This window comes from Oryctolagus cuniculus, chromosome 3 (genome assembly GCF_964237555.1).
Source record: "Oryctolagus cuniculus chromosome 3, mOryCun1.1, whole genome shotgun sequence".
In the NCBI taxonomy this organism is placed as follows: domain Eukaryota; kingdom Metazoa; phylum Chordata; class Mammalia; order Lagomorpha; family Leporidae; genus Oryctolagus; species Oryctolagus cuniculus.
Window position 1 is genome coordinate 68,155,534 of NC_091434.1, and position 24,476 is coordinate 68,180,009.

General features: G+C 45.0%; 1 protein-coding gene across 12 annotated transcripts in view; it reads right to left on the minus strand.

Annotated features, from left to right (window-relative positions):
* Positions 1 to 24,476, minus strand: part of RAPGEF4 (Rap guanine nucleotide exchange factor 4) — a 328,804-nt gene that overhangs the window by 90,001 nt on the left and 214,327 nt on the right. For 7 of the 12 annotated variants that reach the window (XM_002712290.5, XM_008258750.4, XM_051849409.2 and 4 more), the window contains 3 exons: positions 4,850 to 4,903; positions 4,461 to 4,567; positions 707 to 828 (listed from right to left, as the gene is read on the minus strand). In XM_002712290.5, the coding sequence (XP_002712336.1) occupies positions 707 to 828; positions 4,461 to 4,567; positions 4,850 to 4,903 (283 nt within the window). Of the gene's footprint in view, positions 1 to 706; positions 829 to 4,460; positions 4,568 to 4,849; positions 4,904 to 10,602; positions 10,807 to 24,476 lie in introns of those variants that run through there. The other 5 variants (XM_070070679.1, XM_070070683.1, XM_070070685.1 and 2 more) reach the window with 2 other exon arrangements.

A 24,476-nucleotide genomic window follows, 5' to 3' on the forward strand; every position in this document is an offset into this window, starting at 1 on the left:
GCTGTATGCACATGGGAATGTGAGAGACCAGCAAAACCATTATCAGATTCCCAGGTGTGGGCAAATGAAGTGGCTGATGTTACCATTTGGTCTGTTTTGAAAAGTGCATGTGAGCCAATGGTGTGAGAAGTTGAGTCACAGTTGTGCACCGGCCCTGCAAGGTCACTGTGTTGGGTGGCAGCCCCTGCAGTCATTAGGGGCTGCAGTCTGCAAAGCACATACCTGCCTTTGAATATGGCCATCCTGTGGGGGATACAAATGGGCTCTCCCAGGCGGCAGCGCCGTTAAAAGGCAGCTTCTGGATTCATTACCTGCTTGCATGTCGTCAGCCTAGCCACACATGTCATTGCTCTTCCTTCTGCCCCTGCATCAGGATTGCTATGCAGTGCTTAGAGTATAATCACACTATCAATGAACCGTGAATGCAAACTAATAAACGTAATTGGAATGGATGCACTCAGGTTGCAATTTCATTTTCCTTTCATACACTCTCCGAAGTCAGGAAGGTACAATGGTGGAACACGGCCATGCATAGCATCCACTCGCCGCGTCTGCACCGTTAAATGAAGGTGTCAGCTCCGCGGTCCCAAAAGGGATCCTAATTCTTTCTAGTCCATTTGGGAGGCGAGCAACCGCTTGTCCAGGGAGATGCACTTAGCATTCCTTGAGGCTTTCCCAGGAGTGCGGCGCATCATACGCATCTTACCGTGGTTGAGCACCCCATCTTCTAGCAGAACTTGCCACATGCCAACAGCTTGCGTCCGGGAGTGAGCACACGGAGTCTGCTGCATCATCCAGTCCACCAGCTCGGTTCCCACACAGCATTGTCTGAAGGGGGGGGGGATGCAAAGATGGGGAAATCAGCCCCTTGCAGACAAAAGATGGGGGTAGCTTTTGAGAGGAGGACTTCCCAAGGAGTGCAGTGCCCTCCCATCACAGGGGTCTCACAGCAAAACAAAGCATCACAAGGTGTTGCCTCCGGTTCTCAAACTTGATGAAAACACTCAGCTCACGAGGGAACCCTTGTAAGCAACGCCGGCCAACAGCTAGAACTCAACAAACTGCCGCATCAGGGGAGACCTGAGGCCACTGTGGGAGTGGGGGCGGGGGCGGGGGCGGGGGCGGCGCACGATATCAGGAGCGATTCAGTGAAGTGGCTCCCTTCACCGGAGCCTTGTGACGGGCTGAGCTGATGCTTGGGAGGCACTTGGAGGTTCTCCCCGAAGGGCGCTGTGTTAAGTGCAAAATTATAGAGCACTTTATTTTTTCAAGTAACACTACTGAGCTTCTTTGGAGGGGTGTTGGGAGAGACGAGCAATTAGTGATGCAAATCTCTCTTGAAAAAAGTTCTGTGTAATGAGCATTAGCACTTCCGCAGAGCCTGTCTGGAGGGCTGCAAATGCTGTGTCTTCACACAGTAATCCCCCCCACCTCCTCCTCCTGATGCGCACGGGCAAAGCACACACATGTGAGTGAGGAAGGGTCATTACGCACACGCGTTAGGAAATCTTGAAAGCTCCCAGTGATGAGTGAGACGGCCGGTGTTCACAGCAGGATGGTCAGGGGAGGAAATCAAATCTTGAAGTCCTGGGGATGGATCCCAGGGGACAATGGAACAAAACAGGGGGTCAGAGGGGATGCAGCTGGGACTGAGTCACTGATGGCCTCTCCTCCCATGTGGAGGATGACCCTGCCTCTGGGACACAGTCTGGGATGGATCAAGGCCAGAGAGCTTAAGTTGAAGTAGACTCCTGGCGCTGTGCCATTTTGTGAAGTCTTGAACTGCCAGAGACGTGAAATGCAGCATTAGGCCTAGTGCTGGCTGGCCGTGTGACTCTGGCCACTCACTGATTCTGTTTCCACGTCTGTAGCAGCAAAGAGGAGCAAAAGATGGTTTGTAAGGTCCTTCCTGGTGCTCATGTTCTAGGAACTCTGCAATGGGTTGCCTTTTGGGACGCCCTGATTTGTGGCTGACCCTGACCCAGGGTCTTACAGTCTTGTAAGAGTATCAAAAATCAAGTTCATTTGGCTTTTAACTCATTGATTGCTTTACTACAAGGAGTACATGAAGTCAGGATGAGCCCAGAGCACCTGAATCCTTACAAAAACTCCTGCAGTCAGAACATGGAACATAGACCCACTGCGTGCTACCTGTAGCTGATGGAATTGCTGGGGAATCTTTCAATCAATGGTTCCTCACTTTGGAAGAACAGACAGGAGATGTGAGTGTTGGTGTCACTGGGGTGATCCTACCTCTGCAGAGGCTTCCTAACTCACCCTCCCCTTGGCTCCCACTGCCAAATTGCAACAATGAATTAATGGGATGAGGAGCAGGAGGGAGAGAGGATGGATCTGGAAAGTACAAGACCTGGGATGAGGCAACTCAAACTGAGCTGCAGGAAAAAGAAAGCACACATCTGCCTTCTGGTTGAGTCTACTGGTCATTGCCGGCAGATCATTAGTTTGCATCATAGGGTGTGGAGTGGACATCACACCTATATGTCAGGGGTTTACAGTTTCAGTGCTATGGAGCAAGAAGGATTCTGACTTCTAGTTTCCATCACTTGTCACCCAAAATGACATGTTTTAATAGAGTTTTCCAATGTAAGCCAATACTTGGGACAGCATAATCACATCTTAAATTAAGGAATAAAAATTTTAAAAAGAGAAAAGTCCTTTAGCCATATGAGATTTTTAAGATCCATTCAAATGAATTAAGGAAGTTGAACTCTCTCTGGAGACAGGTGACACTTAATTTTTTTTTTAACCTTTACTTAAAATTATAGCAGGGCATAAGGCCACAGATTCCGAAAGAATCAACTTCTAGGGTTGGAGAAGAGGACTAAAAATGTAATTACCGTCAGCTGCAGCTTGCAAAAATCCACAGGAAGGGGAACAGATGACCAATCTGTCCTAAGAAACAGTGTGTATGAGGAATCTACTACTGATAAAAGGGAGGTGCTTCTTAAATCTCATCTCATTTCCAAAATTCTGTCAAGACAGGCCAACATAAATGTGGCAAACTGTCCACAACATGGACATATGGTCTTGCAACATATTCACCCCAAATGCTGGCAGAAGAGGGTTACTCTGCCTGGAGTGTAGAAAAAGTGACCGAAAGAAAAAATATTTGCAATGTTTCTCCATCTTTGGCCTTGGGGAAGAAGGAGAGGCAGAGGGAGAGGGAGATAGAGGAGGGCGGGGGGGTGGGGAGGGAAAGGGAGAGAAAGGGAGAGGGAAAGAGAACAGGAGAGAGAAAGGGGAGAGATAGAGGGAAAGCAGATCTTGAAGTATGTATCCTGGAGGCACATATACTTGGAAAGGTGAACCTGGTCTAACTTTATGGGCGCTGTCATAGGTGGTAGTCACTAGAAGACATGTATCATTTACAATAGCTTTAAAATTTATGTTGTAGCTTTCCATTGGGACTTATGAATTTGGTTCCTGTGAACCAAATGGGTTTTGACTCATGCCCAGGCTAATGGATTCTGAGGTCATGTCTAAGCTAAATGGGAAAGAAAGCCCTACTGGTTGATGACAGAGGGCTGTGTCTGAACCCCGGGTTCAGGGAACAGGGTGAAGGCTCATGTGCCATATATTAGCTATTCTGGTTCTTAAATATTTGCTGATTGATGTAAGCAGAAGTTAGGGATTAGACCCAAATTCTTATCAGGTTCCCATGGTTCAGCCATCCCAGAAGGCTGAATTACCCCAGTAGCCTCCAGATTTATCTTTGTCAGTGACAGCTATAGACAGGGCTCCTTCTTCCGCTGAGTATGGATATGATGCAGAGCTGTGTGTCTTAGTATACAAATGCTGAAGTGAAATCCTGCATTCAAAAATCAGCTCCACAGAGGTCTTTGCATATTTTGTTCATTGCTATACGCTTAGGGCTTGGGACACAGTGGTGGCTGGCACCCAGTACCTGATTAATAAACTTGTGAAATAAATGAATGGCTGAATGAAAGGTCATTGAATTTGGAAATCAATCAAGCTTGGTTGAAATGTTGGTTCTTCTATTCACTAGTCTTGACTTAGGACAAGAGGACAATTTATTTTCTCTGGGCCTCAGTTTTGTCATCTGAAAAACAGTCATACATGGTTCTGGTGGGGATGAAACAACATGGAAAGAGGCCTGGTGCCCGTCTTCAAGAATAAGTAAGCAGTCAGTAAATGTTAAATGTGATATAAGCCTGGTAGGTTTCCTTAAAATGTTTCTTTTATTCATAATAATTGTACCAATGTCCAAACAAATGAGTTCTTGAGCAACTTCTGGGGCTATTACTGGTAATTAAATAGCCATAGTGAAGCAGGTATCTAAGACAAGTATAGCTCTCTCAGAACCTGAAGACTTTATAAAACAGGCTGCCACCAGATGGGAAATAGAGAGAAGCATGTTTGTCCCAATCCACGAAACGTGAATCTGAGGGGGCCACAGCTTTTAGAATTAGTGCACGTACCTGTATGTCTTTAGGTGGTATTTTCTATCTCTTATCATGTGAGGTGCTCGAGAGAGAATGGCATTTCGTAAAATTTTTCCAGCCCTGAGGATCTTCTCTGAAGGGACCTGGATTTTAATCAGGTAGAAGGAGGGGGAAAGAGAAGAAAAGGAGAATTTATGAAGGAGAGCACTTGGGAGGAATCCTTCAATTACTTTCCAATCTAAGTCTGGCTAGGAAAACATCATCCTCATACATATTTACGTTGTTCACTTGTGCGGCATGTCACTGAATATTTGTCCTAAGAAATGTATCAGGTTTCTTGATCTGATGCTCTGACATATGCGCCACCTCCAAGGCACCTGCAAAGCTAGCGCTGATGGCTCATCAACCCACCTACGTCCCATTACCTTGGTAATGGTGTTAGCAGGACGGAGAGGAACGTGAGGTTCAATGAGAGGTGTCTGAAAAATAAAATGTTAAAGCAAAAGAAAATTAAACAAAAAATTCAGTAAAGAAAATTATGGGTTGGGGGATAATAAGAAATATCAATTTTTATTAAACACAAAATAGAATTAAAAAAAAGATAGCATCTACCTAGAAAACTTGAATGCATGAGCATTCAAAGGGCAAAACAGATCATTCAATTTGCCAACATTTAAATATAAATTATTAAAAATGAAAAAAAAAACAGATAGGAATGATTCGATGTTTGTTGGCTTAATGAGAAGGGCATAAATATCCACTCAAAGCATAACAAAAACATCAGAGCAGAGGAAAAAGCAAAACAAGATAAACAGAGGTTAAAATGACCCACTCGGGGGCTGGGGATGAGGCATTGGTTTAGGATGGAAATGAGCCATTCCATTCTCTGTCACGTAGTTAAGACTCCCCTTTGGCTCTCTGTGCGTTTAGGAAGGAAGTTTTCACATTTCAGCGAGGCTGCGAGCCGGTTCTGTGCACTCGGGTGCCCAGAGGCAGCGGTGCCCTCCTTCTCGTTCTTTGACGAGGGGGTGCCGTTCTCAGGGCTCTATGGCTGTCACGGGAAAGCTCTATTTATTACCCACATTCTTCAGACGCAAGTGCTACATGTGAATCCAGAGAAATCAGCGGCTTCAGGCTACACAGCTGAGCCCTCTTGTCTGACCAAACCCTTTAGCTCCCTTTATCTGAATTACCAAAGGCCGGGGGACAGAACCACCAGTCCCACTACCAGAGGGAAGAAAAGATGAGATTTCTTATGAGACTGTGGTAGGCAGAATTACAGCCTCCCAAAGATGTCCACGTCCTCAGCACCAGAACCTACGATGGGATTCGCTGCGTGGCCCAAGGGGCTCTGCGGGTGTGGTTAAATTCAGGACCAAAGTCTGAAGATTAGCCTGGTGTTTCCAGGTGGACTCCTGTCATCGCAGGGAATGCTTTAAAGACAGAAGAAGGGGCAGAGGAGCCTGAACCCGAGGCAGCAGCCCGGGAAGGAGTTGGCCCCACCTGGCTGGCTTTGAAGACGGAGGAGGCCAAGAGCCAGGGAAAGAAGGTGGCCTCTTGAAGATGCGAAAGGTTTCTCCCCACGTGCCTCCACGAGGATGCAGCCTCCAACACCCCAGCTCAGCTCACTGAGATCCATCCAGCCTTTTAAGCTGGCACACAATCAGGCTATTAGTTTGTGTTGTGAGGAGCCACTTCGTTTGTGGTACTTTGTCAGAGAAAATTAATACAGAGATTACCCTACTTTCTACTGAACACCCTGCATTTTGGCAAACGGAAGATAGTTACAGGGAAAATAAATGGGTATGTTTTCCCTCTAGTCCTAATTTAAAAAATATGGTCAATGGGGGAAATGAAAATTAACATTAATTTAGAAATCTTTCGTATACCAAAGTACAAATACACACCTATAAACACACACCTTTCTTTTGATCAATAATACACTTCAAGTGAGTCTATGCTTTTCACGTTAGAATTAAGGAAAAAGAGAAAAGAATATTAAACTTCAGGAAACAGCATAGAGGAGATACAGATGTTTTTGGAATGGCTGACATCTCACTGGACCTGGTATTTAAACATTTTCTTCACCTGGTTGGCATCAGGTAGACTTTTCCTATCGCGGTCACTAGAGCAATATCATAGTGACAACAGCACACTGTTCACAACCAGCACAGACCACGGAACGTCAGGGTGCTCGCTCAATGGTGGCTTTAATCAGAAGCCAACTCTGCCCTGAGAGCAGACCCGTAGGGGTGAGGGGGTCATGAGCTCATGGTCTCCTGCCCTTGTCCTAACACCTCCAAAGAAGACAGGGGGAATTCTGCGATGGCGTAGCACCTGGAAAACGTGCAGAAGTGCCACCATCACACCAAGATGCTGCAACGGTGCTAGTCAAGCATGCTGGGTATTTTGGAATCATGAGTTCCCAGTACTCCCACATTCCACATCCTTACATTACACAGGGTCACCTGCTGAGCCTCTGGATAGTCGTTTTGTTTGTTTGTTTGTTTGTTTTTGGTAGGCAGAGCTAGACAGTGAGAGAGAGAGAGAGACAGAGAGAAAGGTCTTCCTTCTGCTGGTTCACCCCCCAAATGGCTGCTATGGCCGGCGCGCTGTGCCGATCCAAAGCCAGGAGCCAGGTGCTTCCTTCTGGTCTCCCATGCGGGTGCAGGACCCAAGCACTTGTGGATCCGAAGCCAGGAGCCAGATGCTTCCTCCTGGTCTCCCGTGCGGGTGCAGGGCCCAAGCACTTGGGCCATCCTCCACTGCCTTCCCAGGCCACAGCAGAGAGCTGGACTGGAAGAGGAGCAACCGGGACAGAACTGGCGCCCCAACCGGGACTAGAACCCAGTGTGCCGGCGCCGCAGGCGGAGGATTAGCCTAGTGAGCTGTGGCATTGGCCAACCTCTGGATAGTCTTAAATATAATAAAAGAAGCCTACTTCTTCCTGTTTTGGAGGAAGGCAAGGCAGATATATGAGGTGCAGAGCACGCAGCTGTGAGACCAGCCTTGGAAGTCACCTTCTGTGACTTCCTGTGAGCACACTCTTTTCCTCTGCACTGATTTTGGAAAAGCTGGCTGAGCCAGGGGTCAGAGAGATGCCCACACTTGAGGATGACTGACGATTGTCTGTTCTGTGGTGTGAACAGTGAGACACTATTTGCAGATGGCATCTTTTTATTTGCGTTTACAGAAATGGCCACACAGTAGTCCTTGGAGGAGGGAATGGCCAAAATTATGGGTAATACTGGATTCTATGTGCTATTTTATGTCTTTTCTATATGCATCTATGATAAAGCTTAATTTATAAATTAGGCACACTAAGGGATTAACAACAGTAACATAATAAAAGAGAACAATTATAATGATTTTTTTAAAGATTAATTTTTATTTATTTGAAAGACAGAGTTACAGAGAGAGGTAGTGACAGAGAGAGAGGTCTTCCATCTACTGGTTCACTCCCCAAATGGCCGCAGTGGCCAGAGCTGTGCCGATCTGAAGCCAGGAGCCAGGAACTTCCTCCAGGTCTCCCATGTGGGTGCAGGGGCCCAATGATTTGGGCCATCTTCTACTGCTATCCCAGGCCATAGCAGAGAGCTGGATCGGAAAGGGAGCAGCCAGGACTAGAACTGGTGCCCATATGGGATACCGGTGCCTAAGGCCAGGCTTTAACCCGCTGCTCCACAGCGCTGGCCCCTATAATGATATATTGTAATGACAGTTCTCTTCCTTTAACTGCCATGGGGCAGGCAGCTTACACAATATGGTTACACTGCATAAATCAGTGATTTGCATCCCAGGTGGGACAGAGCAGGAGGCCATGAGATTTCATCCCACTATTCAGAACAGAGCCCAATTTAAATTTCATGGATTGTTTATTTCTGGAACTTTCTTGTTAATATTTTCAGACCATGGTTAACCATAGGCAATTGAAACTGTATAAATCAAAACCACAGATAAGGGGAAACCACTGTATTTTAACAAAATGCTAACCGGTGGTCCCTAGGTTAGTTTATTTTGTTGGACAGCTCCCCTTTTTGGTTCCTTGGAACCCTGAAAACAAAGTAATACTAAAGCCAGGGCAGCATCAAGCTTCAGCCGAGATTTTTCCTTTGATTTGCAACTTCTAAAGGTGTAAAATGTACACGAGGTTGTCTTTTAGCTAGAAAACCCTAGTACCAGTTCCAGGACCAAGAGGCTGTTTAATCTCTTGAAAAGCAGCATTCTCAGAACCGTCTCCAGCTCAAAGATTTAGGTAGAGGGGTGACACAATGAATGGATGCTTTGAGTAGGGGCCGGTCCCTTCATTTAAACAAAACCTCCAAGGGACACGTGCCGGGGGGCAGCAAGGGAAGCTTTATTTTGAGGGAATAGGGATTGGTCTTTGAAAGGTGCACCGTATTCAGTTGGGCAATAGCCTGTGTTCTAAGAACAAGGTTGGTGCCCGACAGCCATCTGTTGTGACACAGAGAGCATGTGTGACAGCAGCTCTGTCCTGGGAATCGGTCTCTGACCACTGCCTGTTCAGGGCCCCTCCATTGTGAGGGTGACTTTCTTGCTTTTGTATCTGCTTGTTTATTTTCTTTTTGGTTTCCCTGGGCTTTCAAGCAAAGCTTCTTTTGAGAATTTTACCTCCGCTGTGCTATAGACAAACATGAAGATTCCCATTTTCTGGATGATTTGGTTCACTAGGGAAAGGGGAAGCATGAGGGTGTTAGGGAGAGTCAGAGAGAGCAGGCCAGCCCTAGAGGCAGCTCCGCATGCACTACCCTCTTATGCAGTTATCACTCTCATTATTTACCAGGAAAACGCAGGCTGGGTAGGGTCTTTGCTCATGCAGCTGAGAGGTGGAATTGCTGAGCCGAATGCAGGTCTACCTCGCCCTAGCGCCTCCACTGCAGGGCCAGCTACCCCGTCCCACCCGCACTTCGCTCACAGAGATAGCTTGGTTCAGACATGACCTCATGCATTTCCGGCATTAAATATTCATAATCACTTGCTGAGATTACATATTAGCACCTTTCCCTGTGCCTGGCCTGAATTCATGTTCAGAAAAGCAACTTTGTGATAATAAAACACTCAGCATTGATGAACTGCCCCTTCAGGGTGAAGGCAAACACACCAGGGAGTGGGTTCCAGCCAAGTGCACCCAGGAATCAGGAAATTTCCCAGAGTGTTGATCACAGAGGGTGGCAGAGTTGAGCAGCCAAATGGGCCAGTGTGAGGTAGCCCTGACATTAGCAGTGCAGAAAACCCCTCGGGAGAGGGACAGGGAGAAGGGAGAATCACCAGGGCCTGGGCCTAGTCCTAGTGCCAGCTGGAATCTGGACAGCCTGGAGCAACCACAGTGGTAGAACCACTGCTGCCTCTGCCACCCATCACCCGCCCACTGCTGAGAACAGAGTGAGGACTTCCTGGATCCAGTCTCCCACCAGCAGAAGCCAGAGAAGGAAAGAAAATATCATTTTACAAAGGACGAGGCTAAGCAGAAGCAGTGTGGGAGGCGGGGTTGGTGCAGTGGCTATGGTACAGCTTGGGACGGTCACAGCCAGTGGTGGCTCAAGTACTTGAGGCCCTGCCACCCCTGTGGGTGACCTAGATGGAGCTCCAGGCTACTGGCCTCGGCCTGGCCCAGCCCAGGCTGTTGTGGGCATTTGAGGAATGAACCAGTAGATGGAAGATCTATCTGTCAGTCTTTGTTTTTCAAATAAAGTGAAAGAAAATAAATCAATAATTAAAAAAAAAATAGAAGCCGCATGGTGATATCAGTGAGTCACAAGGCCAAACCAAGGACAGGGAGCCCAGAAAACACACTGTGCAGAGGCCAGCACCCAGTGCCCAGCACAGAAGGACAAAGAACTGATCTGAAGGCAATAGGCGTAGGCCAGGCCAGGTGATCACCATGGCTGCCACACGGGGCACCCCGGCCCTCTCACCTGCACATTGTACCGTGTGCCCCAGGCACTCTTCCTGTTGGGCTGCAGGCATGGCAGGTGGGCTGACCAGAGCATGGCTTCATGGGTGCCCCGGTTTGCTTCCCAGAGCTGCCCACCTTTGTGACCTATAGCCTGGATGCACATTTCACAAATGAGCCCGGAGAGGAGCAGACCTCTCCCTGATTCAATTTCCCACATTTCAGCACATCAATCACACGCTGATAAAAATTCTTCCTTCCTACCTGGGCAGGAAAGAATCCAAACCGGGCTGCGAGCGTGTGAGCTGGCAAGCTGGGCGCGAAGGACAGACAAAGGCAGAGCAGTCCGCTTTCTCTCTGCTTCTCTTGGCTCTCTCTGCCGAAGTCTCCCCTCAGGATTGACCGTAATTGGTTTTTGTTTGTTTCTGGAAAGGGGATGCTCTTTCTGCCGCTTTTTATTATGTTTATATTACTACTGAAAAGGAGGAACAGTCAGGGAAAAGATTCCTTTTGGCACCAGAGCCAATTCAGAAATCCTAATCAGGTGATGAAAAATATGAATTTAGCCTCCATTACCAGATGCACAATAACTCCCCAGTAGATTATAATGAGGTGCAAGGCCCTGTAATAGGCCTGTGAAAAACCATATTCAGAACCTTTTGAAAGAGGGTAATTCTTTCTCCTCAAGTATTTGCTCACAGAAGCCTTTGGCAAGGCTCGACGTTTTCAGCCAAGAGACGAGAATAACAAGCTAGATTGGGGCACAAAGCTCACGGCTGACCTCTGCAACCCGATGCAATACCAAGCCCCGAGAGTCCACACACGGTCAGATTCAAGGAGCTAATGACGGCCTGTTGTGAGGAGCAATGCACTGGGCTAATGGAGGAGATTCGGGGGCAGGTGTTTGGCCTCGTGGTAAAAATGCCACTTGCATCCCTGCTACCCACATTGGAGGCCCTGACTGTGGGTCTGTCTTTCTGCCTTTCAAATGAATAAATACACAAAGATTTTAACAAACAAAGAAAGATGCCACTTGGAGCACATGTAGCCCATCCTGGAGGGCCCGAGTTTGAGGCCTCGTCCTACCCTGATGCCAGCTTCTCAACAGTGTACACCCTGGAAGGCAGCAGGTAATGCTCTGGGAGCTGCGTCTCCGCTGCTCACGTAGAAGACCCAGAATGAGCGCCTGGCTCCCAGCCTTGGCCCGGCCCAGTCTCAGCTGTTGTGAGCATACGGGGAGTGAAATAATGTCTGGGAACCCTCTCCTCCTCCAATACATAAAAATAAGGAAATAAAAAATTTTGAATAAATTCTGATAAAGTGTCTGGTCTAAATGAATCCCTCATCTTGTTGGAAAAGCAAAACTTCTACAGGAAGTGAGATTACATGAATCCACAAATAAATGCTACATCATGGATTTCAAATTCTCCCTTTTCTTATTTCAGATAAAAGACAGAGGTATATGAGGAAGTGGATGAAAATAATATTCAACCCTGGATATACTTGTAGGAGTTACAGTCCCTTGTTTTGGAATTTTGGAATAACACAACTAAGGTATTTGAAATGTATGTCTCATTCTCATAATAATTAGCATAATGTCATCACTCTTTGCTAAGACCAGACGAAAATAAAGTCAGAACTAAGTCATAGGCAGATTTCACCACTCTGAAATAACCATGTAAGTCCTGCAGTTGTGAAATAATGGAAAAAACATCAATATGCATCGTTGGCTTTTTTGTCCCCTGAGTCTTTCCTAATTGGAAATTGGCTCGCAGATTTCCAGTTTCAGCTACACCATGTAAAAAACCTGGAAGTTCACACCTCTGCCACAACCAGGACAAGTAAAAATGATGACTTTTCTTGGGTGCATCAGAGAACCGAGGTTGCAGAGCAAAGTAGTACCCCGAAATCTGGAGAGAGAAGAACCCAGCGTCACGGCTGAAATTTACTAATCTGGAATGGAAGCCACAGAACAGGAGGAACATCTAAATGATGACTTTGATGGCACACAGGAGACTGAAGGTGGACACACTCCCTCTCTCTCCCCCATGTCCCCACCGCACCAATATAAACATCGCGGATTCCCGCTGAAAGAGCAGCCTAAGGCAGAGTTCCTGGGGTAATATAACGGTAATGTGGGAAACCAAAGCAAGGACACTAGAAGATTTTGAAGGTTTTGGTACCTACAACTCCAGCAAATACTAAACACAGGCCAACCCCTAGCCAGTCTAACACAAAAACTTAGGTTAAAGGACAATTTATCTCAATTCTTATTACCAATACATTATGGCTAATTTCCAATAAAAAAGTATAAGGCATGCTAAAAGGCAAGAATAAACACAGTCTAAAGACATAAAGCAAGTATCGAAATCAAAATCAGATACAGCACAGATTTTGGAATTTTCAGACAGGAAATTTAAAATAGCTATAATTTATATGTTAACTATGGGCTTGTATGTCACTGGTAATACCAAAGAGAATAGTAGACAATATACAAGAATGTTTTGGGGAGCCGGCGCTGTCACAAAGTGGGTTAATGCCCTGGCCTGAAGCACTGGTATCCTATATGGACGCTGGTTCGAGGCCCACCCGCTCCACTTCCTATCCAGTTCTCTGCTATGGCCTCAGAAAGCAGCAGAAGATGGCCCAAGTCCTTGGGACCCTGAACCCATGTGGGAGACCCGGAAGAAGCTCCTGGCTCCTGGCTTCAGATTGGCGCAGCTCCGGCCATTGTGGCCAACTGGGGAGTGAACCATCGGATAGAGGACCTCTCTCTCTGCCTCTCCTCTCTCTGTGTAACTCTGACCTTCAAATAAACAAATGAATCTTTCTTTCTTTCTTTTTTTTCTTTTTTAAGAATGTATTAGGTAATACAAACAGAGACCTAGAAATTCTAAGGAGGATGGTATTATGGCACAGTGGGGTAAGCTGTCACCTGTCGTGCTGGCATCCCGTATGAGCACCATTTCGGTTCCAGCTGCTCTACTTCCAATCCTGCTCCCTGCTGATGTGTCTAGGAAGGCAGCAGAAGATGGCCCAAGTGGTTGGATCTCTGGTAAGAGACCCAGATGGTGTTCCAGGCTCTTGGCTTTGGCCTGGCTCAACCCTGGCTGTTGTGGCCATTTAGGGAGTGAACCAGTAGATGGAAGATATCTATCTCCATCTCTCTCTCTCTAACTCTGCCTTTCAAATAAGTAAATAAATAAATCATAAAAAAAATAAAAGAGAGAGAGAGAGAAATTCTAAGAATGATCAAAGGAAATTCTACAAATTGAAAACACTGTATGGGGCCAGCACTGTGGTGTAGCGGGTAAGGCCGCTGCCTGCGGTGCCAGCATCCCATGTGGGCACTGATTCAAGATCCAGCTGCTCCACATCCGATCCAGCTCTCTGCTGTGGCCTGGGAAAGCAGTAGAAGATGGCCCGAGTCCTTGGACCCCTGCACCCATGTGGGAGACCCGGAAGAAGTTCTTGGCTTCAGATCGGCACAGCTCCGGCCCTTGTGGTCGTCTGGGGAGTGAACCAGTGGATGGAAGACTTCTCCCTCTGTCTCTACCTCTCTCTGTAACTCTTTCTTGCAAATAAATAAAATCAATCTTAAAAAAAAAAGTACGGGGTAAAAACCCCTCACCCATGTAGAATGCTATATCCATCAAGATTCTCCTTCAAAAGCGAAGGAGGGCTGGGTATCCACCCGGGCAGTTAAGATGCTGGTTCAGACACCATATCTGATGTCCAAATTGAAGCACGACTTCAGCTCCTGATCTCAGCTTCCTGTGAAGGTGCACCTGAGGGGCAGCAGTGGATTCCTGTCACTCACATGGGAGACTTTGACTGAGCTCCTGGCTTCCAATCCAGTCCCAGGAACTGCAGCTCTGGCTATGGCAGCCATTTGGGGAGTGAACCAATGGATGGAAGACATTTCTCTCTGTCTCTCCCTCTCTCTGTCTGTAGCTCTACCTCTCAAGCAAATAAGTAAATATCTTAAAAAGAAAAGAAAAAAGTGCAGGAGAAATATATATTTTCTCAGACAAACAAAACAAATATTACTAAGGCAAAACTTTTTGGAGGCAAAACCTAAAATACTAACTATGGAGAGGCACCCATTCTTACCAGTTGGAATGGTTCTCTCTGAGTTCTTACATAGCAGTTCACTTTTTCCTTACAAATTGGCCTGATCGCACCCAGATTTTCTTACAATGGCCATACCAGAGTATTGTTACACAATTTGCATTTGAGTAATTAAAGCTAAGGGATGTACACAGCTCAACCATAATATTCCACAGAGGCCACCGCCCATTATGGCCATCTGCCATCACAACTAATTTTCAAGGAAATAGAAGCTCCATGCAGGATTATTAAACTCCTCTTTTTTACAAATTGAAGCCCTGTTTCCATTACAGGAAATTCTGGCAGCAAAGTCCAAGTGTAGGATTAGTGTGCTGAGCACTTTTGGGAAATGAGGCAAACAGAAGCTTGAGAGACACAGTTCAAAGATGGCTTAGACGGCAAATAAAAATCACATCATAGGAAAATACACAGAACAAGACTTCATTTTTATAGAAAATGCTCCATATTAGATCTGTAAATGCATAAATACCCAAAAAGAAGCAGGGTAAATTATGAACAGGAAAGGAAGTGGGAGATGTGGGGACTTGGCAATGGTGATGGAGGTGGTGGTGGGGATACTTGCGTGTGTTCCTCTGCAGACTTCTAGCGTGTTCTAATGATGTACAGCAAGAACACTATTCTTGTATGATCTTTTTAGGAAAAGACAAACGACAGCTGCAGCAAACCTTTTGAAATAGGTCTTGAGTAAATGCTTTGGATGTTTTGCATAGATAGGTGTGTTGATAATTTGCCAAAATTCGACTTCACTACACAGGTTTAAATGTCAAAGGGAAGCGGTGCATTGAGACAGGACCCTGGAAATCAGAATATATCTTACTTTTTTCTGGCATTTGACTCTTTCTCAGAGACCACAAAACATCTGCTAAAATATGGTAAATGATCCACATGTCTAGAATGTTCTCAAAACACTAAATGCAGTAGTAATATAGAAGACACTGGAAGGGCCAGACATTCTTGGATGCATAGACTTCTAGATATTTTAGAGCCAGAGGGGCTCAGAAAAATAGTCTTGTCATTAATCCATGAATTATTTATTAATCACTGCCTTTCTGCCCAACACTGTACTAATATTGCGGAGGAAATAAAATGACCTTTAAAACTGTGCTTTTCAATGCATTAGCCACTAGTCTCAAGTAGGCATTTAAATTAATTAAGATTTAAAAATTCAGCTCCTAAAGTCTCATTAACTGTACTTCATGTGTCCAGTAGCCACATGTGCCTTGCCTGAGCCAAGGTCATTTCTCCTCTGAAGATCATGATGAGTCCTAAGAGATCTTTGTGCTTGCATCCACCCTCAGCTCCCCTCGGCATTCTCACCCGCACAGTCAGAATGATCCTATTAAAATGACCCCAGTTTGGGGCCGGCATTGTGGCTTAGCGCATGAAGCTGCTGCCTGTGATGCTGGCATCCCCTCTGGGTGCAGGTTTGTGCCCCAATTGCTCCACTTCTGATAGAGCTCCCTGCTAATGGCCTCGGGCAAAGCAGTGGAGAATGGCCCAAGTGTTTGGGCCCTGTTACCCATGCGGGAGACCTGGAGGAAGCTCCTGCCTCCTGACTTCAGTCTGACCCAGTCCTGGCCATCTAGGGAGTGAACCAGTGGATAGAAGATCTCTCTCTCTCTCTCTTTCTCTTTCACGCTCTTTCCCTCTTTCTCTGCATAACTGACTTTTTTTTTTTTTTTTTTTGACAGGCAGAGTGGACGGTGAGAGAGAGAGACAGAGAGAAAGGTCTTCCTTTGCCGTTGGTTCACCTTCCAGTGGCCGCCGCAGCCGGCACACCGTGCTGATCCGAAGCCAGGAGCCAGGTGCTTCTCCTGGTCTCCCATGCAGGTGCAGGGCCCAAGTACTTGGGCCATCCTCTACTGCCTTCCCGGGCCACAGCAGAGAGCTGGACTGGAAGAGGGGCAACCGGGACAGAATCCGGTGCCCCGACTGGGTCTAGGACCCGGTGTGCCAGCGCCGCAGGTGGAGGATTAGCCTATTGAGTTGTGGCGCCGGCCATAACTGACTTTCAAATAAATAAATCTTTAAAATAATTACCCCAATTTGATCATGGCGTATCGTATACATGTACTGAACTATCACACTGTATCCCATAAATATGTATCATTATGTGTCAATTAAAAATACGAAAAAAATTAAAGAAGTAAAATTCCTCTGTTAGTTAAAACAAGAAAGCAAGAAAACAAAAAAAGCTAGGAATCAGATCATGTTACTCTGCTAAAACTCTCCAGTGGCTACTCCTCCCACCCAGAGGGAAAGTTGAACTCCACAGAGTCTGTCTTATCCGGGTCCTTGCTTGATAATCTACCTACTGGTTCCCCATTTCTTCTCTGCTCTCAGTCCTGCTTCCCAGCTCCCCTGTCATTCTGGTCCCCATCTTTCCTTCTGTCTGCATACACTCTTGCCAGATAGCTCCACAGCTCACACCCTCACTACCTTCAGGTCTCTGCTCAGACTTCCCAGAGAGGGCCACTCTGCGGCCAGGAGCGTATAGTATCCCTCTGCCTATCTGGCGCTCTACCCCTCTGGCTGTAGCACTAACACACTCAACATACTACGCCCTTGTTTCTTATCTGTCTTCTCCACTGAAATGTTAGCAACAGGAAGGCAAGAACCGTGCTATGTCACTGTGCTATCACCCTGCTCTCGGCATATAGGACTACACCAGAAGTATGTACTCAATGAGGATCTCATCCAGATTATTTTATAGGTCTGAGGTGTGATTGTAGGTCCTCCATTTCTTCCAGTGGTGTTGACGCCTCTGGTATGTGGACCACACTGTGAGCATTCAGGAATCACAGCAGTACAGCAGCAACCTGTGGACCCAGAAGTTCATAATCCCTCACTAAAACCTGGGGGTAAAGATCGGGGCTACCTGGTATAACCACAAGGTCATCGTCATCACCCCAACAACATTTCTGTGCCCCAAATAAATGGATGTGTTTCCTAGGTAAAGAAATAATTTCCCAACTACTTTTCTTTTTATGTTTTTGAATACTCAAGTACCTTACATGAAAATCAAAAGCTTATAATTTATTAGAGAAAATGGATTTGTCTTCTAGAAGTATTTGAACTAATATACTTAATATTCAAAAATAACACACTTCAAAATTTCTAAATTACTCATGCTCATCTCAATCAACTTATTAAATATAAACATTTAATAAGGTTTCTAAGAATAAATGAAACACAACCTAATCCTGACATTATCATCTGAAGGGAATAAGGCACAAAATAATTGCATCCCATATTTAGGAAATCAGTATTTGAAAATGAAGGAAAGTGTTTATAGTATGAGTCTAAATTACAAAAGCATACAATATTTTCAATATCTGCTGGATATATCAGTCCATATCCTTATTCTAGCTAGTTGGGCCAGAACAGGAATTTGTTAAGGGATAAGAAAAAACTCAGAGAACATGTGGAAGAGGCACAAAGCTGGACTGAGGGGTGCAGAGGCAGGTGACCTCACGAAGTGCCTCTGCTAATACATTAGGGAAAGCAGTGAAAGATGGCCCGAGTGCTTGCCACCCACATAAGACCCGGATGAAGCTCCTGGCTCCCGGCTTCTGCTTGGCCTAGCTCTAGCCATTGTGATCACTTGGGTAGGGAACCAGTAGATAGAAGTTCTCTATCTCTCTCCCTCTGTGTCTTCCTCTCTCTCTGTAATCCTGCCTTTCAAATAAATTAATATTTAAAAACCTAGAAATCTTTTCACATACCCATTGAGCACAGATTATTCCTTAAAATTATGTACCATAACAGCAGACTTATAATAGTTCCCTATATACAGAAACATTAGCTTATGTAGTTCCAGTTTGAATAAAAACAAATGTGCAAATATCAACTTATTTCATGGACATTTGAGAATGTCTGTGCCATGCTGCTACAAAGATTCATTAGAGTTCAAAGGGAACTATTCTTACAAAAGATGCTGTGTTTGGGTTATAACCGTGGGTCTGGGTTACAACATTTTTAAAAATGACTCTGGTTCGTATTTCAGGCATGGAAAGCCAAGACACTCTGGCAAAAAGATCTCTGTGAGTGAGATCCCAGTGGAAAGAACAGGTCTTCAAATAAGGAGGTACCTTTCTCTGAAGGGAGGAGAGAACCTCCACTTTGACTATGACCTTGTCTAAACAAGATAAGAGTCGGAGAACTCAGAGGGCTTCCATAGCCTTGGAAACTCATGACTGGAGCATAGGGAGATTACTGATGCCATAGACAGGAGTGTCAATTGGTAAAGTCAACAACAGGAGTCACTGTGCACTTACTCCTCATGTAGGATCTCTGTCCTTAATGTGCTGTACATTGAGATTTAATGCTATAACGAGTACTCAAACAGTATATTTCACTTTGTGTTTCTATGGGGGTGCAAACTGTTGAAATCTTTACTTAATGCATACTAAACTGATCTTCTGTAAAAAAAAAAAAAAGAAAGAAATTATCAATTCCCAACTTGACTCTCACTGGGATTAAACATGACAATAGGTCTGATCTGATTTCATCATCATTTAAAAAAATCATCTATTATTTTTCACTTTATGTTTCTGTGTGGGAGCAAACTGTTGAAATCCTTAATGTATACTAAGCTGATCTTCTGTATATTAAGATAATCGAAAATGAATCTTGATGTGAATGGAAGGGGAGAGGGAGTGGGAAAGGGGAGGGTTGTGGGTGGGAGGGACGGTATGGGGGGGAAGCCATTGTAATCCATAAGTCGTACTTTGGAAATTTATATTCATTAAATAAAAGTTAAAAAAAATGACTCTGGTTCAACTAGAGACACAGCCTCTGGAACAATCTGAAAAGTCACAGCAATTCTTTGAAAGACACATCAGTTGACTACACGTGATTTTCCTCATCCTTGCTGCTTTGAAGAGTCATGATCAACGCACAAGTTGGGTGAACTGGAAGCCCCCTGGGGAGAGCAGTGGTCCTGGAAGGCTATTTCCGGTTCCCTTGACTTTGAGGGATCTGTGGAGGGGGTTTCCTCCAGATCTCAGTCATGCGCTGGGTTTGCCCTGGGGACTCCCCTGCCTTTCCCAAGTCTCCACACTGCACGCATCTCACTGCTCGTGCCCAGTTATGGACACATCTGTTTCTTCAAGGATTTCACAAATGCCTTAAAACAAAACTCATGTCTTTGTTATCTCAGAACCCCTGTGGTGCTCTGTGCATACAGATTATTCATTAAATATGTATTTGATTAATAAATGGGGAAACCTCTGAGGAGCTTGCTGTACCCGAAGCTGGTATGAAAAGAATGGAATGCATGTTTCCTCTTTTCACGTCTGAAATTCCAGTTTGGCTCTTTTTGATGAGATACAGGAAGCCTAAATTCACTGGGTGTTGGCAGTTAATCTGTGGACTGTCTGACTTTGGTTTTTTCCTTCCCAGGGGTAACATGTCCTGCAGCTCAAATCTGTAATGGGGTGTTTTAGGTCAAAGAGAGAAACATTAATTTTGAGCTGAGATTGTATGTTTCCTTTAGGTAGAGAAAGTTCTAGAAAGCAGATTGTCTTACAGAACTGAAAACCATCCTTTTCCAGCATCTTGACTTCCTTTTATTTGTCTTTTGATAGACAAAAGACCGATTTTGAATTTTCACAGTTTTTATAAATATTTCTGAATGTTTTGGGATATGCTTAAGACGTTAATAAAAGTGATAGATCTTCAAGATGCATACATATATATCCAAAATTCTGCTATAATTTCAGGGTTTAACAAATGTCATAAGTCCACACACAGACCCTAACTGAATATTTGTATTCCTAACACTCCAGAAATCCACCACTACCTAAAAATGCCATGGAAATGCATAGATATATTCATCAAATAACATCTACCAAACTGTTCAGAGTAGTGCTAGTAACAATATCTCATCCCCAGCAAAAAGGACAATAAACTGTATACTCTCATAATGAAATGAGAAAAACCATTCACAACTGCATGGAATGGTGTGGAGACATCTCAAGAGACATAATGTTGAACGAGAGACAGAGCATACGTAAGTGGGTGCCAGACGGTTTCACTGCTTCAAAGCACCAGAACAGATTACTGTTCTCTGGGGGGCAGCCTGGTAAGGAGTCACAGGGAGTTGAACCCTGTTACATGTTACAAGTATTTTGCAGAAACAGAAGAAAGGCATCAGTTGTCCACAGCAGCTCAAGGAAGCCTTCCCAAAGAAGGCAGGACTGGAACAGGATGGTTAGGATGAGCAGGTTTTGCAGAGAGGAAGTAACTGACATTGCAGGCTAGAGCCACAGTCACCCCGGAGGGAGGGAGGGGGTGTTAGGCCTTCAGAGTCCTCTGGTCGGGCTGCCACAGAACCTTGGGGCTGGGAGGGATGGGAGCAAGTGCAGGAAGACAAAGCAGGGGAAGACAGTATAGATTCACCGTGGTTAACACCAGACGCTGGGAGTCAGTCAGTTGTAGTAAACCCTTCTCCAGTTACTGGATTTTACCTTTTTCCTAACAAAATAACACATGCTTATTGGAAAGTCTAACAAATTAATCATACCAAATTGACCACTTAAAGATAACTTTGATTACTATTTTAGAACATTAATATTAGTCCTTTTTGTCTAACTGTGGGTTCTACTTTATTTTAAAAATGTATTTGAGGGACAGGGAGAGAGAACTCCCATCTGCTGGTGTAGCCTCCCACCCACAACAGCCAGGGTTGGGCCAGGCTGAGGCCAGGACCACAAACTCAATCCAGGTCTCCCATGTGGGTAGCAGGGACTCAGCTACTTAAGGTTAAGTCATCACCTGCTTCCTCCCAGAGTCTGCATTAGAAGGAAGCTGGAGTCAGAGCGGAGCCAGGAATCACACCCAGCCATTGTGATACAGGACTTGGGCAGCTCACTGCTGGGCCACACACCTGCTCTTTTGATTGATTTTAAATTGAAACATAACCATGCTCTGGATAAAACTTTATATCCTTCCTTTCTACATAAAGTATTAAATCATCAGTAATTTCACATATTACTATAGATTCTTTGTAACTGACAAGCAAAAATTCTACTAAACACATATAGCATAATTTAGTGGTTCTCTTATCATAGCAACTATAAGTTATTTTTACCAACTTGCTAGTACAAATATGCCATGAACCTTTAACCTACTCATATTTGAAGTTTTCTTCTCGGAACCAATTCCCAGAAGTAGAGCACTCAGGTCATGGTTAACGTTTCTGGTGCTTACTAGCGAATTGCAAATATTTCTTCTGGATAAACTCTTAGAAAAAGTGGTCTCTTTTTGGCGTCTTGAATACAGCCATTGGATTCTGTATTAAGACTAATAAATATTAATGTAGGACAAATTAATCAATTAAGATAGAAATTTCCAACAGGAAAACACAAATACATTTTCATGCTATGGAAAATGCCCTGAGCCATTATTTTAATAGCATAGCAACTCCCAGTTGGGAAAGGTAAAATAATTACCACGGAAAAGAGTTCTTTGTCCTACACTTTGAATTGAAAATAATGCACTCAATTAACTTTTTGTACATTCCTCTGCCGGTAGGTGTATTTGCCTGTATTGATTGGAAATTTTGAAAGATATTTTTTTTCTGCCTCAAGCAATCTAGTAGGCTAAAGCTATAATAAACACAATGTTAGTACAAATGCAGGGCAAGAACACATAAGCCAATGATTTTGATAACCTGTAAGGACTCAGAAATATACTGAGAGCAGTAGTATATTTGATCCCTGTTATGCAAAATTCCTGGAATAGCAAAAGCCTATTAATATTTTCAAGAAACCTTTTAAGCCTTTACAAAGCTCATCAAACCCAAAATGATCAAAGTCCTAAAAACATACCATATAAGATATGAAAGCAAGCCAGAAAAACAGTATACTACATAAAACACCCAGTTCATTTCGGATCTGCCTCAAATGCCAGGTTCCCCAAACACAGCCTATGTTCTTTTCTTTTTAAAAATCATATTGCACTAGTGTTGATGATGGTTTCAATTAGATATGCAAATCGTATTTAAAAAAATTAAAAAAAAACAGTGTGATGTATTAACTTTAGAAATTTGATTTCACCACATTTTTGTTCCTTTCCCTTTCAATAGTTTTCTAATTTCCTAGAGTGTGCCTAAGAAGAAAAAAAAAGCGCTCAATGTTAGAGCCCTCCCACTCCTGGGGAAATGATCAGCTGGGGAGCCTGAGGCAGACTTGAGAAGCCTGGCGAGGCTGCCTCAGGTCTCAGTGTTTTTAGTCAAAGTAACTTGAAGGCTTTAGAAATCCTTGAAGCATCCGCAAGTGCAATGAGAAGGAATCAGATGTGATCGAGTTCTGCTATTGACTACACACGATGGCTCACCGCCCCCCTTCCCTGCAGGAGAGAGGCCAGTGCGGCTGCCTGTCCCACAGCCACCACAGCCAGACCGGGGCTCACCTCGCTAGGGTGTGGTGATTAACAGGATGCTTCTCCAGGAAGCCCCAAAGATTCCTTGGCTTCACAAGGCTCCAGATTCTGGAAGCTTCCGTTCTGCAGCTGTGTGTGTGTGTGTGTGTGTGTGCGCGCGCGCATGTGTGCGTCTCAGGGTGGCCAGCACGCACTGCAATGGTGACCTCAGCTGGCTCTGGTCAGTTACCAGCAGAACCAGGCAGAGCCCCACCACTGACCTGTTCTCCCCTCTCTACCCCTCATCCAGCCTTAGGAATGCTAGAAACCATTGCTTTGCACAACTTAAAATTTTTAAAAAATCATAGGCTGTGTTTTAAAGCGACTCTCTTCCATGTGTACTGCTGTCTTTTCTCTCCAACCTCGAAGAATCCTTGAGAACTGACATCTTCATTCTTTTTTCCACAACAAGCTTTCCTCCAAAATGCAGAGCGGCAGCGGGATGGATGGCACTGGGGCCTTGCCAGGAACAGGAAGGGAGGGAGGGAGGGAGGAGAGGAGGATTAGGAAGGGCAGGGGCAGGCTCAGATGTGAGGAAAAGCCTCTCCACGTGCCTTAATGTCTGTGCTAAACATTCTTGTTTGAAAACTTCACAAGTAAAAGGCCCAGGAGCTTCACTGTGCCTGAAAATGCCATAAAGATTTGGTCAGTTACCACTTGGCACTTTTGTTGCTTTTCCTTTCCACTTACCATCCTGGAACTATTTCTCTCTAATTATCACTTGGAATTTAAACATTAGTGATCTTACCGTATTTTTACAGGAGGAACATATGAGCCTCTTGTAGAAGAAACAGAGCAAAGAGAAGTTGGAGACTGCATCTACACATAAGCACTGATCTTGGGTTAGAAGCAAACACAGGTAAACAAACATCGGGGTGAAGGGCGAGACAGCAGCAGTGGGTTTCCTGTGTGATCTGGGGTTGTGGGCTAGGGTAGGGGAAGCCACTCCATTCTTTGCATCTGTTTGGGATGCTTCAGAACAGAGACCCAGAAACAGGCAAGCACAAGAATTGAGGTACGTTCTGAAGAATGAGAAAGGGGGGAGGGGATGTGGGTTCAGCACATACACACTAGTCCAGGCTCAGGCGAGGATACGAACAAACGCTGATGAACACCAGGTGCAACTATTTCACATCAACATCTTACTGAATACCGACAATGACCCTTGGAGGAAGGAACTTCTATCATCATTCCCATCTCACAGATGAAGAGGCTAGTACCCAGGAGGTTATGTTCCTTGTGCCAGTCACACGGCTGGCAGGTGGCAGCTCTGGGATACGTACCCTCTGGCTAGCCACGGCCCTACAGTGCCTCCTATAGGAAATGCCCTCGTCCACGAGAATTAAGGGTGAAATTTACGTATGTATATATGCACATATGTATGTATTTATTTGAAAGACAGAGTTAGAGGGAGACAGGGAGAGATACACAGAGATAATTTTTCATCTGCTGGTTCACTCCCCAGATGGCTGCAATAGCCAGGATTGAGGCAGGCCAAAGCCAGGAGCCAGGAGCTTCATCCTATGTGGCTGGCAGGGGCCCAAACGATCTTTAGCTGCTTTTCCCAGGCCATTAGCAGGGAG